The sequence below is a fragment of the Olea europaea genome, unplaced genomic scaffold (assembly GCF_002742605.1).
Source record: "Olea europaea var. sylvestris unplaced genomic scaffold, O_europaea_v1 scaffold2627, whole genome shotgun sequence".
Lineage (NCBI taxonomy): Eukaryota > Viridiplantae > Streptophyta > Magnoliopsida > Lamiales > Oleaceae > Olea > Olea europaea.
Genome location: NW_019244609.1, coordinates 31612 through 44492, shown reverse-complemented (window position 1 = coordinate 44492; position 12881 = coordinate 31612). Strand labels below are relative to the sequence as shown.

General features: G+C 30.2%; 1 protein-coding gene and 1 long non-coding RNA gene across 2 annotated transcripts; both read left to right on the top strand.

Moving 5' to 3' along the window:
• Positions 1–8905: 8905 nt before the first annotated feature.
• On the top strand, positions 8906–10463 carry LOC111383203 (protein Brevis radix-like 3). Its single transcript, XM_023007283.1, has 3 exons — positions 8906–8977; positions 9316–9814; positions 10127–10463. Exons 2-3 carry the CDS (start codon positions 9396–9398, stop codon positions 10461–10463), a joined length of 756 nt encoding a protein of 251 aa, XP_022863051.1. The 5' UTR covers positions 8906–8977; positions 9316–9395.
• Positions 10464–11219: 756 nt separating this feature from the next.
• LOC111383206 lies at positions 11220–12041 on the top strand. Its single transcript, XR_002700720.1, has 2 exons — positions 11220–11545; positions 11697–12041. It is a non-coding gene; the product is annotated as an uncharacterized LOC111383206 (long non-coding RNA).
• Positions 12042–12881: the final 840 nt, after the last annotated feature.

Below are 12881 nucleotides of genomic sequence, written 5' to 3'. Positions count from 1 at the left end.
TTCTTTCTTGGGGATTAACTTGAGGCTTGTTCAAGTAATCCAATCCATTGTTCTTCATATATATTGAAAAATCATTTCTTCCTCAATTTCTAATCTTTGAAGTGGTTTGGATTTTTTCACATTGCAAGTTATCTTTTTTGGGCAATCTAGGGAGTGTTATTTTCTCAACAATTTGGTATCAGACCTTCTTCTTAAATCAGGGTGGTTAAGCTCCGATTTTTGGTGGGTGGCTTGAACTTTGTTGTGCACACAAAGTGTTTGTGAAAATTCCCAAGTGAACTTTGTTGGTTTATTTCCGGTAAACAAGTAGATAAATCATGTCTACTAGAGGAACGTGAAGATTGGGAAGTATGAGATAGAGAAATTTAATGGGAAGAATGACTTCTCATATTGGAGAACGCAAATGAAAAATTTGTTAATTTCTCAAAAGTTGCACAAGGCATTGGCAGGAAAGGAGAAGAAGCACATAGATGTGTCTGACGAGGATTGGGAAGAGCTAGATTTTGAGGCACGAGTGTCTATCATTCTATGCCTTGAAATAGATGTTGCTTTCTTGATTGATGGTGAGGAAACGGCGGCAGAGTTGTGGACAAAGTTGGAGGCGAACTTCATGACGAAGACTCTAACAAATCGGATCTATTTGAATTCCAAATTGTATACTTGCAATGACATTTCATTGATTTGCTGGAGGGGAGTTGTGACTGTTGGCGGAATTGTGGGATAGAAATATGCTATAAAACACAAAAACAACTTTAGGTTGTATCTAAATAATCACTATGCATAAGGAAATTTATATGTTTCATGCTATTTTACATATGCAAGATATGATGAATTGTGTATTTTATGTGGGCTTCTCAAATTTGTGGGGGTGATTGTGGATGGATAATATCCCCATACTTAATTTGATAATGGATTAAATTAATTTGAGTTCATAGGAAAATGGATATTATGGAAGATTTTAGTTATTGTTCTCCTTTTTTCTTTTTTGAAGAAAAAAATTTGAAAAACATAAATATGCAATCCTAAATACTATATGCAATACAATAATGAGAAAAAAAAATAAAGTTAAAAAAATAGGTTATCCCTCGTTAGTTCTGAATTTATAGTCTCCAACTCGACTTTAGTCCATGATTGATTATGGTGGTTCAAACCAAGTTATGCCGTCTTTGCACTTCATGCAATTTTCCCTTATGCACTCTTTCGTTGCTCTTAAAATTCTATAATTCCTAATTTTAATCTTTATCAAGAAGTAAATCAAATTTTGAATATCTATTTTGACACAGTGGCTCTTCTTCATCAATTCTACAACACTATTTGATATTGGATAATTGCTTAAATGGGGTGTAATGTTGAATATCTCTTGCTTGTCATCCATTCTCAATATCAACTCACCAAAGTTTGTCTCATTGCTAAAAATGATCGGCCCAATGTAACTGGATTGTCTCAATCTTCTTCTATGTCCAACATAACAAAATCTAATAGAAATATTAAATTTCTTGCTTTTATGAGCACATCATTAACTTCGCCTCGTGGTCATAAAATTGTTCTATCAACAAACTATAGTGTTATGCATGTTGATTTAACTTTATTATTCCCATTTTTCTGTAAATTTACAGAATATGGTATTCGCTTTATCACAAAAAGCATTAATGGAACAATAATTTCCAGTCAAAATTGACAAATTAAAACTCCCTAGATCTTTCAACTTGGGTGGCAATTTATTTTGTAATCTTGCACTACTTTCTCTATTAGTGCCACAATTTTAAATTCCAAAAGCTTTCTTTTTCTTGGTTAGTATCTCTTTCAAAAGAAAAAATTCTTGGAATTCGTGATATTGCATCAATGGATGAGATATTAATGTGGAGCTTCATGAGAATCTTCAGAAATTTTCCAAACTTCTTATCTTGTTCTTCTAAAGCCTTTGAGTACAAAAATAGGAGGAACATAAGCATTGACTGAACTTGGGGCTCTAACTGTTTACTTTCTTCATTCTCAATTGAGGTTGGTAAAATTTTCTTCCGTTTTAGTTTCATTAACCTCTTCATATTCATCTTTTCTTTTTGGTCTTTTCACAATAATCTATGGTAATTGTATCCCACTCCTTATAGTTATAGCATGAATATTTTCCTCCTTTAACTTCTTCCAAAGTCTTCGGAAGAATGGAAATGGAGGTGCATATGTTTTAACTTCTACAAGCACTCTTGGTGGATTATTTTTTACTACTATTATTGTCATCATTTCTTCCTTATGATTTATCACTATATTACTTGGCAATGATATTGTAGGGTGTTATGCAAGTTGCTAAGTTATCCAACCAATTTGTGTCTCCAACTTCTTGATAGATGCTTGTTGATTTTGAAAATATGTATCAATTTGCTAAAGTACTTTGTCAATTTTTCTATATATATTGCTGAAAGTATCCCCCAAACTTAGCTTTCTCTCTTGTTGGGGATGATTTGAACTACTCTCAAATTTTTTTTGCTAATTTTGCCTCCATCTTGGATCATATGCATGACCATATACGTTGATATTGCGGGAACCATTCTAAATCAGTTTACTTATTCCTTTGGAGAAACTAGCAATAAGCAATTTTTTGTAGCATGATTGGCTCCACAATTCTCAGATATAGAAGTGACCATAACTACATTTGCTTTATGTGTTTAAGATTTTACCAATAACTCTACCCGCTTTGTCAATTCCAACTGTTTTCTTCCAGATTACTCATTTTTGATGAAAACATGGAATATGTAGTTGCAATCAACTCAAATATGTCCAAACATTGTTGAATTGATTTACCAATTATAGACTTGTTTGTAGAAGAATCCACTTGGGATTTAGCTAGTGGAGAAAGTCCGGTGTAGAAATATTGTACCTAATTATCCCTATTATTCCATGATTTGGACACTTTCTCATGAACTTCTCTAATCTCTTACAAGCTTCATGATATCTTTTTCTCATCAAGTTGTTGGAATGTTGGGATTTTCGTTCATAATTTTTGCTACTTTTGCAGGTGGGAATAATTTATTGCAAAATTTTCTCATCAAATCCTCCCAAGTAGTGATATTGCCATGAGGCTTAGAATCCAACAACTCCAAAGCTGCATCTTTTAATGTGTATGGAAATAACTGCAATTTGATTGCATCTTCGTTAACCACTAGAGCATGGAAGCATTGGTAATTTTGAAGAAATCTTGAGATATATGTATTCAGGTTTTCTTGGGATAACCAGTAGAACTAGCGAGTGTTGCTGTCAAGTTGATCGAATCCACCTTCTATGAAAGTTATTTTGTTAGAAATTTGGGTATACAATAATCGAACTTTCGGACGCTGCTACAGAAGTTAAAAAAAAATTAACACGGGCAAGTCTCTTTCATCAATCTCAACTTGTTCGTGTTGTTGAATTTGTGGTGCCCCTGCTCTAGCAGCTCCTTGTCCAGCTGGAAGTATAGGAACATTTTGTTCTTTGCCATTTGATATTTCTATTTTTTTGCTTCTGTTTTTTGAGTCTTCGTCTTAGAGTACGTTCTATTTTTGGATCAAATGGTTCACGACTGTTATCTTAAGAACGGAGCATACAATGACCACCTTTTTATTTGTAAGAAAGAAAACTAAACTAACCAAATAAAAGTTAAAAATAAAATAAACTAAGATTAAATGTAAATAGTTCCAAACAACAACCCCAAAAACTTTTTGTTTCTATCGCAAGTATACGGTATCGAACAAGTAATGTATTGGACCTTTGAGCCAGGATCATCATTCCCATAGAGGCTATTATTTATTCCTAATTTACTATTTCTACTTCTATTTGATGAAACAGTTTATAATATAAGATTGTTGGTCTAAATTATACTAACTTGAATATTACTGGATGCATACAAGAATTGAATTAGGTTTTTAAATATGAAAGAGATGTTAGGGCACACAATTTCATTTATCAATTACATTTAATTTTCTATTCAAGATTTATAACATAATGTAGTGTTCGTTCAAATTCTTCTAACATATTTAATTTACGTCTCTTGAGTACAAATTGATTCTATTTAATTAAGTCAATTCGATAGCTCTATGTTAATTCGGATACACTTCAGTTAAATGCCCTAAATCTCTAGAAATCTATGTAATGACCACATTAATTTGAAAATGTATCTCTAAGCTTTAATAGTAGTTTTCAAATTTGACTACGTGGTCTAAACTTAAAACTAACATGTCGACTTGTAGTAGATTCACAAGATCAATAAATTATTGCCCAAGTAATTCACACATTAAACATAATAAATAAAATCAACACAAATAAATTTGAGAACTATAGACTCTTGAAAATCGACTTAAAGGGTCTCAATAAATTACATTATTCGTTCTAACAAAAGTTTTAGCTACGCATAATGGATGAAAAAAATTTGAGTACATTACCGAATTTTTGAATTATGATGGAGAGATGTTGATGAATCTTGCACCAAAACACTCTTCTTACCCAAATTAATGCTTCAAATCTTGTTATTTATTTATTTATTTTGTGGATGTGTTTCTCTTTAATTCTCAAGTTGTGGAACCACTTTTCTCCTCTAATTCAAGTCTTTATTTAGTAATATTATACATTTTAGAAGAATTCTCATCCAAAACAAACTAAAAAACATGAATAGAAAATAAAATAAAATAAATTGAAAAAAGACGTGAAAAATCACCCCAATCGGACCGGCTGCAGGTTGCAAATCCACGACCTACCTGTGGCATGCAGGGAAAATAGTGGCAGCGGGTGGGCCGCTGCTTTGCAAACCGAGGTCCATACGTGGCATAATTTCAACTTTTTGCAGTTTAGTCATTCAACTTTTCTAAACTTCTATTTTGGTCCCCCAAACTTTTCAGCTGTTAATTTTTCATGCTTAATCTCATGAATTCATCCAATTGCTCCAATAAATTCTTCCAATTGGTTAATTGAGCCCCGAATGATCTTCAAGAACCTGAATTAATCTTCAATTAAGCTCAAATAACTACCTTTTACACCAATTGCGCTCAACCTTGATATTTACCTACAAATCACATAATTTCACATAATAAATTAGGAATTCACTCATATAAGTTGTAATTTATCAAAATTAAAAGCACAAATAAGTGTGTAAAAGAAACTTATCATTTGACTTTTAAATAAGCAAAATATAGTCAAAAGTCTTTGTAGAGGATTTCTCACGATGTAGTCGTCATGTTTATTGCATTTCTACACTAAAGATTTATAGGATTAATGTTGATTGTATTTATTGAAATAAATTTTGGATTTCATGCTCAAGAGCATAGATAAGTTTCAAGATGGATCACCATGTCACTTTTCTAATCCCCTATATTGTTCATCGTCACCATTCACCAATTACTCTAACTTATTGAGTTCAAATAAATCATTTCAAAGATACAATGAAGTGCATCATATCATTATTATGTTAATTGCGTTTTGAATTGATGATACTAAGTTTAAGAATACTATAAAAAAAAAAAAAAAATTACTTGATTATTGAAGTAGAAAGAATAGAAGACATGATTTCTATGCAATAATTGTTCATAAATTTTCATATGTAATAAGGACTATCAATTCCAATAGAGGAATTTTATAATGACCAAAATATAGTTACGGAAAAAGAAAATAATAATTTTTTATTTTCTTTGACAAAGTCTTCTATTGGCAATTTCACAATCCAAAATAATACCTTTCCTTGAGAAGAAAATTTTCCTTCACGTTATTTTTCAAGAACTTTTCCTTATTTTTCAAAATTTTGACTAAATTATTTAATCATGTATAATAATTAGGAGAATAATGAAAAGAAGTGCTTGGATAAATGAGTTAGTACGATTGACTCATTTTGATATCGAGTTTTCTCAAAACTTCACTGTATTTTTATAAAAATAAGATTAGATATGTAGGTGGTGTTTAACATATCTTTTTGATAAAAAAATTTAGAATTTAAAAGTTGATAAAAATTTGTGGATATCATGAATATATATAGTTGAAATTAATTTTTTACCTTAGTTTAGCAAATTTTTAAATTATTTGAAACAAGCATTTAGTCAAATTTTTAAATATGAAAAGAACTTATAAAAGCATGATGTAGATTTTTTGAAAATTGACTTTTTGGAAGTATGCGTAGTAAAAATAAATAAATAAAATAAATAACAAATAAATAAATTATGATTTAAAGTAAAATTATTTTATTGAAAAGAAAATGCAATTGAAATAATTTTTAAGAAAGACGACCTTTCGAATATTTTATGACAAATGGGACTGATAAAAGCCGTGATTGTGGCTGGCAAATGCTTTATGTTATTTTTATATAACTAGTCTTTATCACGTGCTTTGTATGAATTTTGTATTTATTTTATTTTCATTAGCATCAAAATTGTAGATTTTCAAAAACTTGTTAAAGATTCAAAGTGTTTGATAAAGTCCAATCGTTTGTCTCATTGCATTATCGTAGGACTCTTCATGCTGCACAGAGATTTCTTTTACGTTTTTTTTTTTAAATTTGTTTTGTTCATAATATAAATATTTTTTCGATTTAAAATTCTTTTTAGTTCTTTTCTCGTTACAATAAAACTTAATTTTTTTAATTTTTAATAAATAATATTTATATATTCTTTATTTAATTTTCGTAACTTTCTTTTGTTTATAAATTTGTTTTATTTTTATTATATATTTTCAAAAATTATTTTAAAATTTCTTTTTTTCATACTATAAATAATTTTTTCTTCGATTTAAATTTTTTTAATTCTTTTCGTTTTATAATAAAACATAATGTTTTCAATTTTAATTAAACAATATTTATTTTAAATTTATTTATTTCAATTTAATTAAAAGATTTATAATAACTTTTTTGTTTTATTTTTCATTTCTTTCTTATCCTTTTTACCTACATTTAGGGTGTGTTTGATTACTTTTATTTTCCATGGAAAATATCAGTTTTCCATCCAAATTTTCACTTGGAGTGTTTGATTGCTATTTTTTTCCATGGAAAATATTTTCCAACTTTTGAAAATATACCTAATTTTCCTTGTTTTTAAGGAAAATATTTTCCTTGGGTAGAGGTGGTTTTTATTTTCCACAAAAGATGGAAAATATTTTCTTTTCTAGGTAATATTTTCCATATCAATCAAACACACTCTTACAGTACAAATCGATATCCTTTTTCTACGTTGAATGGCAAAACGGCACCGTTTTATTCTATTAATATGATAAAGGAATGAATATATCTTATGTATAATTATAGAAAAATATCAATTATTTAATTAATCATAATAATTAAACCTTGATTAATGAATGTTATATTCACTCCTTACCTTAATGTTTGAGATGAATTTTTTTTTCACAAAAATGGAAAAAAAATGAAAAAATGAAAAAAATGATGATGACTAAAATCGAGAATCCTAATCTTAATGATTATCTTTCTCAACTCTGCATCAATACGAATAAGAAACTAAATTATTTAACAAACTAAGGAACAAAAGAAAGAATTGCGGGCAAAAAAAATTTAAAAATAAGTTATTATAAAATTTTCTAATTAAATTGAAATAATTAAAATTAAAAATAAATATTATTTAATTATAACTGAAAAATTACGTTTATCATAAAAAGAACTAAAAGGAATTTTAAATTGAACAAAAAATTATTTATAATATGAAGAAAATAAAAATTTTGAAATAATTTAAAAAATGTATAATAAAATCAAAACAAATTAAACAAAAGAGAAATTTTCTTTGTGGTCCCACGAATAAAATCTCTCCATGAGCCGGAGAGTCACTCTCCTTTTGAAAAAAGGAGAGTTTGGGAGGGACTCCTCCTTTCAGAAGGATTCAAAAAGAGAGAATCCTTCTTTCAAAAGGAGAGTTCCTTTCAAAAGGAATCCAGGAGAGTCTCTTCTCCTTTGGAAAGGACTCTCTCCTTTATTTTTATTTTTTTATATTATAAACAATGTTTTTTTCAATTTAAAGTTCTTTTTAGTTCTTTTCTCTTTATGATAAAAATTAATTTTTAAATTTTAATTAAATAATATTTATATGTTCTTTATTTAATTTTTGTAACTCTTTTTTTGTTTAATGTATTTTGTTATTATTATTATTATTTTTGAATACTGTTTTAAAATTTCTTTAATATTCATATTATAGATAATTTTTTTCGATTTATAATTCTTTTCGTTCTACGATAAAACGTAATTTTTTAATTTTAATTAAATAATATTTAATTTTAATTTTAATTATTTCAATTTAATTAAAAAAATTTATAATAACCTTTTTTTTTCTATTTTTGTCTGCAATTCTTTTTTTCTTTGTTTTTTAATTTGTTAAATCATTTAGTTTCTTTCCTTTATTAAGGTCTATTTGATTCCCATTATTTGTCAAAAATATATTTTGTAATAGTGATTTGATGGAGAATGTGTGAATAAAAAATAAGAAAAAGTATTGAATTTGAGTGTAATATTATTTTATTGAAAAACGTGTGGTTGAAAATAAGAGAGAAAAAATACATTTTAAAAGCAATGGAAATCAAACGAGAGCTTAGTATTGGATTGGATGGAGTGAAGTAATTTGTGAAAATGGAGAAATATTGCAATGAAGGTGATTATTGCAATAAAGTAACATGTGAAAATGGAGAAATGATTGAAGACAACATGATATTGCTTTTGCTCCCACGATTAAAAAATAAATAAATTGCTACATTATAATAAAATGGAAGAATTCATTGTTTTTAATACCTTTACATTCCCTTTTTTATAAAGTCGGGATAGGGAAAAATGATATTGACTCCTTGGTCATTATTTTGTCTTTTCGTCAACAAATATTCGAGTAATGTTATATTATATTCTCACTAGAATTGCAACCCTATTTTAGATGGCGTTAAATGATATACTTATAAATTGAAATAACATTACACGAAATCCAATCTCGATTTGAAAGTGCGAACAAGAGCAAGATTAGCTCCTCCTCCAGTCTCAGCACCCAAGGTCACTCAAAATTATCTTTTTTCTTGTGGTTACTTTTACTTATTTACCAACTTCTGAGAAGCCGGGAACATTAATGCGTTTTGTGTGCGTGTTCCTTCACATTTCTGTTCTTTCTTTCCTCTAGTCCCTACAGCGTAGAAGTTTTACTTTGAGTCGTACAATTGTGGGGATAGTTTCTCAGAAATTGTTCGCTTATATATTGTGTTCTGGAAATATGATCATTCGTGGTTACGTAAAGATTCTTGCTCCGTGTTCGGAATTTGAAAATGTGATTTGTCTTTTGAGCCGGTTTTTGCCATTTATCTCTTACTGATTTTACCATATCCTTACTTGTATAGGTTCAGAGTTTGCTCAGGCTATCACTATCCATAATATAAACAAACATTGTGTATTTGAAGTTGTTGAAGCCGAAACAGAGATGCCTGCTGTGTATGACAACTGGGAGAGGTTGTTGCAAGCTGTGCTGCGACGTCAGCAGTATTTGGAAATGGCTCATGCCCATTCAAGAAGCACAAGCGCCGCGAGTTCCGTATCGTTGGATTTTGAGGAACTATCTTTGGATTCCCCAGGAGAAGAAAAAAATGTTGAAAATGAAGAAAGGAGTTCACGATTTGATTTCGGCCCCTCTCACTTAATTAATGATTCTGTCAAGAGCATCGAAAATGACCTGCGCAGTAAAGGACTTGATGAAAATGGCTCGAAAACACGAAATTCTTTGACTACCAGGGATGCTAGCCAAAATGTGTTCGAGCGGGTTGAACAATACGAACCTAGGGTGTATATAACACTTGTAGATTTTCGAGATGGAAGTAGTGATATCCGACAAGTGCGCTTCAGGTATTTGGCACTTTTATTCTCACTGTAACATTGGATATTGCTTAATACTGCTAGTAAAAGATTCATTATTTTGAAATAATATTGAAGCATGGTTGTATACGACTTTTAAGTGATATATCAGACAATGGAGAATTTCTTTGAGAGTTCTTTTGGTAATTGCTCTTGAATCACTTCTGATTTGTTGATTGAATGATAACTTAAACCAGTTCTATGCACACTTCTTATGTCAGTTGCTATTTCATTAATGTCAAAGTACCTGGGATTGAAGTTGTATTATTAATTTTTGTATTTTTCCTGTGATTGCATATGCAGTAGGAGGAAATTCTCTGAGTACCAAGCAGAGTTTTGGTGGTCAGAAAATCGTGAAAATGTTTACAATAAATACAACATTCGCTTTTCAGCCTCCAACAAGGCTGCAATTAAGACTGAGGGACTTGTGCCCCAAGGCATTAATGGCTCAAAATCTAGAACTTCAGTAGGATTCAATGAAGGTGATGCAAATGAAACTGAGGCTGAGTGGACTGAAAAATATGAACCTGGGGTGTATACAACACTAGTAGACTTGCAAGATGGAAGTAGAGATATCAAAAAAGCGCGCTTCAGGTATTTTGCATTGTTATTTCTCACTATGACATTGGATATTGCTTAATACTGCTAGTAAAAGATTAATTTTGAAATAATATTGAATCATCAGTAGTAGAAGACTTTTAAGTTATATATCAGATAATTATTATGGAAATTTTCTTTGAGACTTCTTTTGGTAATTGCTTTTGAATCACCTTTTGATTTGTTGATTGAATGATAAATTAAACTAATTCTATGCACACTTATGTCAGTTGCAATTTCATTAATGTCTAAGTACTTGGGATTGAAGTTGTATTATTAATTTTTGTATTTTTCCTGTCATTGCATATGCAGTAGGAAGAGATTCTCTGAGAAGCAAGCAGAGACTTGGTGGTCAGAAAAACGAGAATTTTTTTTCAAGAAATACAACATTCGTAAAATACACAAGGCTGCAAGTAAGACTGAGGGAGTTGTGCCCCAAGGCATTAATGACTCAAAATCTAGAACTTCAGTAGGACCAATGAAGGTGATGCGAATCAAACTGAGGTTGAGCGGACTGAAAAATATGAACCTGTGGTGTATATAACGCCAGTAGACTTTCAAGATGGAAGTAGAGGTATCAGAAAAGAGCGCTTCAGGTATCTTGCATTGTTATTTCTCACTATGACATTGGATATTGCTTAATATTGCTAGTAAAATATTCATTTTGAACTAATATTGAATCATCGGTAGTATACTTGTATTAGACTTTTAAGTGATATATCAGATAATTATCATGGAAAATTTCTTTGAGAGATTCTCTTGGTAATTGCTCTTGAATCAACTTCCGATTTGTTGATTGAATGATAGCATAAACTAGTTCTATGCACACTTACGTCAGTTGCAATTTCATTGTTGTCAAAGCACCTGGGATTGAAGTTGTATTATTAATTTTTGTACTTTTCGTGTCATTGCATATGCAGTAGGAAGAGATTCTCTGAGTACCAAGCAGAGACTTGGAGGTCAGAAAACCAAAAAAAAAAGTCTACAAGAAATACAATATTCGTGGAATATACAATGCTGCAAGTAGGACTGGGGGAGTTGTGCCCCAAGGCTTCAGTAGGATCTGTCAAAGGTGATGCAAGCTCGTCAAGATGAAAGTAGAGATATTAAATGAGTGCGCTTCAGGTATTTGGAATTGCCGAGTCAAACTTACTTTGTGTTATGTGATTTTGTTATTAGTATAGTGGATACTGGATGGTATGTGGAATAGTTGGTTATATACATGATTTAAATGTAAGGTACTAACTTCTATCTTTTTCTGTCACTGCATATGCAGCCTTGGGAGACTAAGGAGCACCAAGCAGAGACTTGGTGGTCAAAAAACTGGAAAACAGTTCCACGATAAGTACAACATTCGTGAGCCAGTTTGAGTCTGGTTCTTAGCTGCATGATGAAAATGGCTTCAAAACTTGAGATTAGGTTATTTCTTAATCAAAGATTTGTTGTCATTATGTTGGTTTTTCAATTTTATTACTCTTAATGAGGATTGATAAACAAGGCCATGACTGGCTTTTGGATTCCGTTCAATGGAAATATTTGACCAAATCCTTGTCATTTTTCATAGAAGTGAATGCTACACCCTGGTGAACTAATACATGTGTGTGCTACATTGCTGTCTTCCTATTTGAGATTCTTGCTTTAAGCTTCCTCTAGGTGTTTATGGTGAGCTTCAAGCCCGACCGATTGGTTTGTACCAGAAAGTGGGGTGATTTTTATTTCATCGTTCCTCGAAATTCTTGTACTGCACAAGACTTTGATCTCCCTAAACAGTACTTGATACTCATTCCATAAATTAATTGTCGAAGTACTAGGTTATTAACTCCATAATTTGGTTAAGGGAATTGTTATTTTTTCCATAGTCTGGGTTTTTGAGATAATGTCGAGCCATTATGCATTTCAACTTTTGCATTTCTATTTTTTCGAGGGTGAGAAGCTATCATTATTTTGTCAAACTCACATGAAGTGGATATTAAGCCTTTATTTTTTAGCCCCGTTCTTCCAAAAATTCATTTTTTTCAAAACTTATTTTCAACCATATATTTTTCAATAAAATAATATTACACGTAAATTCAAAATTTTTCCTTAATTTTTAATTACACATTCTCTATCAATCATTATTTAAAAATGCATTCTTTCACTTAAAGTGGGGCTCAAACAAGGGCTAAGATTGAAATTAAAATTAGTGGCATTACTAAATAGTATGAAAAACTGTTAAGTCATAAGTCTTGTATGTGGATTATACTCTATCACGGGTAGTTTGTGCTACATAAAAATGATACATTTTTCACAAAATCTTTCAAATTGAATTTATTGAGCAAAAATTGCAAATAAATATAAATTAAAAGGTAATTAGCAGAAAACGTCCTTATATTTCAATATTATTGTGCAAAACATCATACCTTTCATTTTTTTTGGCACTTTTACCCTTACTTTCAGCTTTTATTGCAAAAATTATCACCTT

What these genes read in the sequence shown, in the direction of transcription:
- LOC111383203 (XM_023007283.1), top strand. Translation starts at nt 9,396, where the DNA reads ATGCCTGCTGTGTATGACAACTGGGAGAGGTTGTTGCAAGCTGTGCTG. An exon ending in ATCCGACAAGTGCGCTTCAG is followed by an intron (nt 9,815 to 10,126) that starts GTATTTGGCACT and finishes TTGCATATGCAG; the next exon opens with TAGGAGGAAATTCTCTGAGT.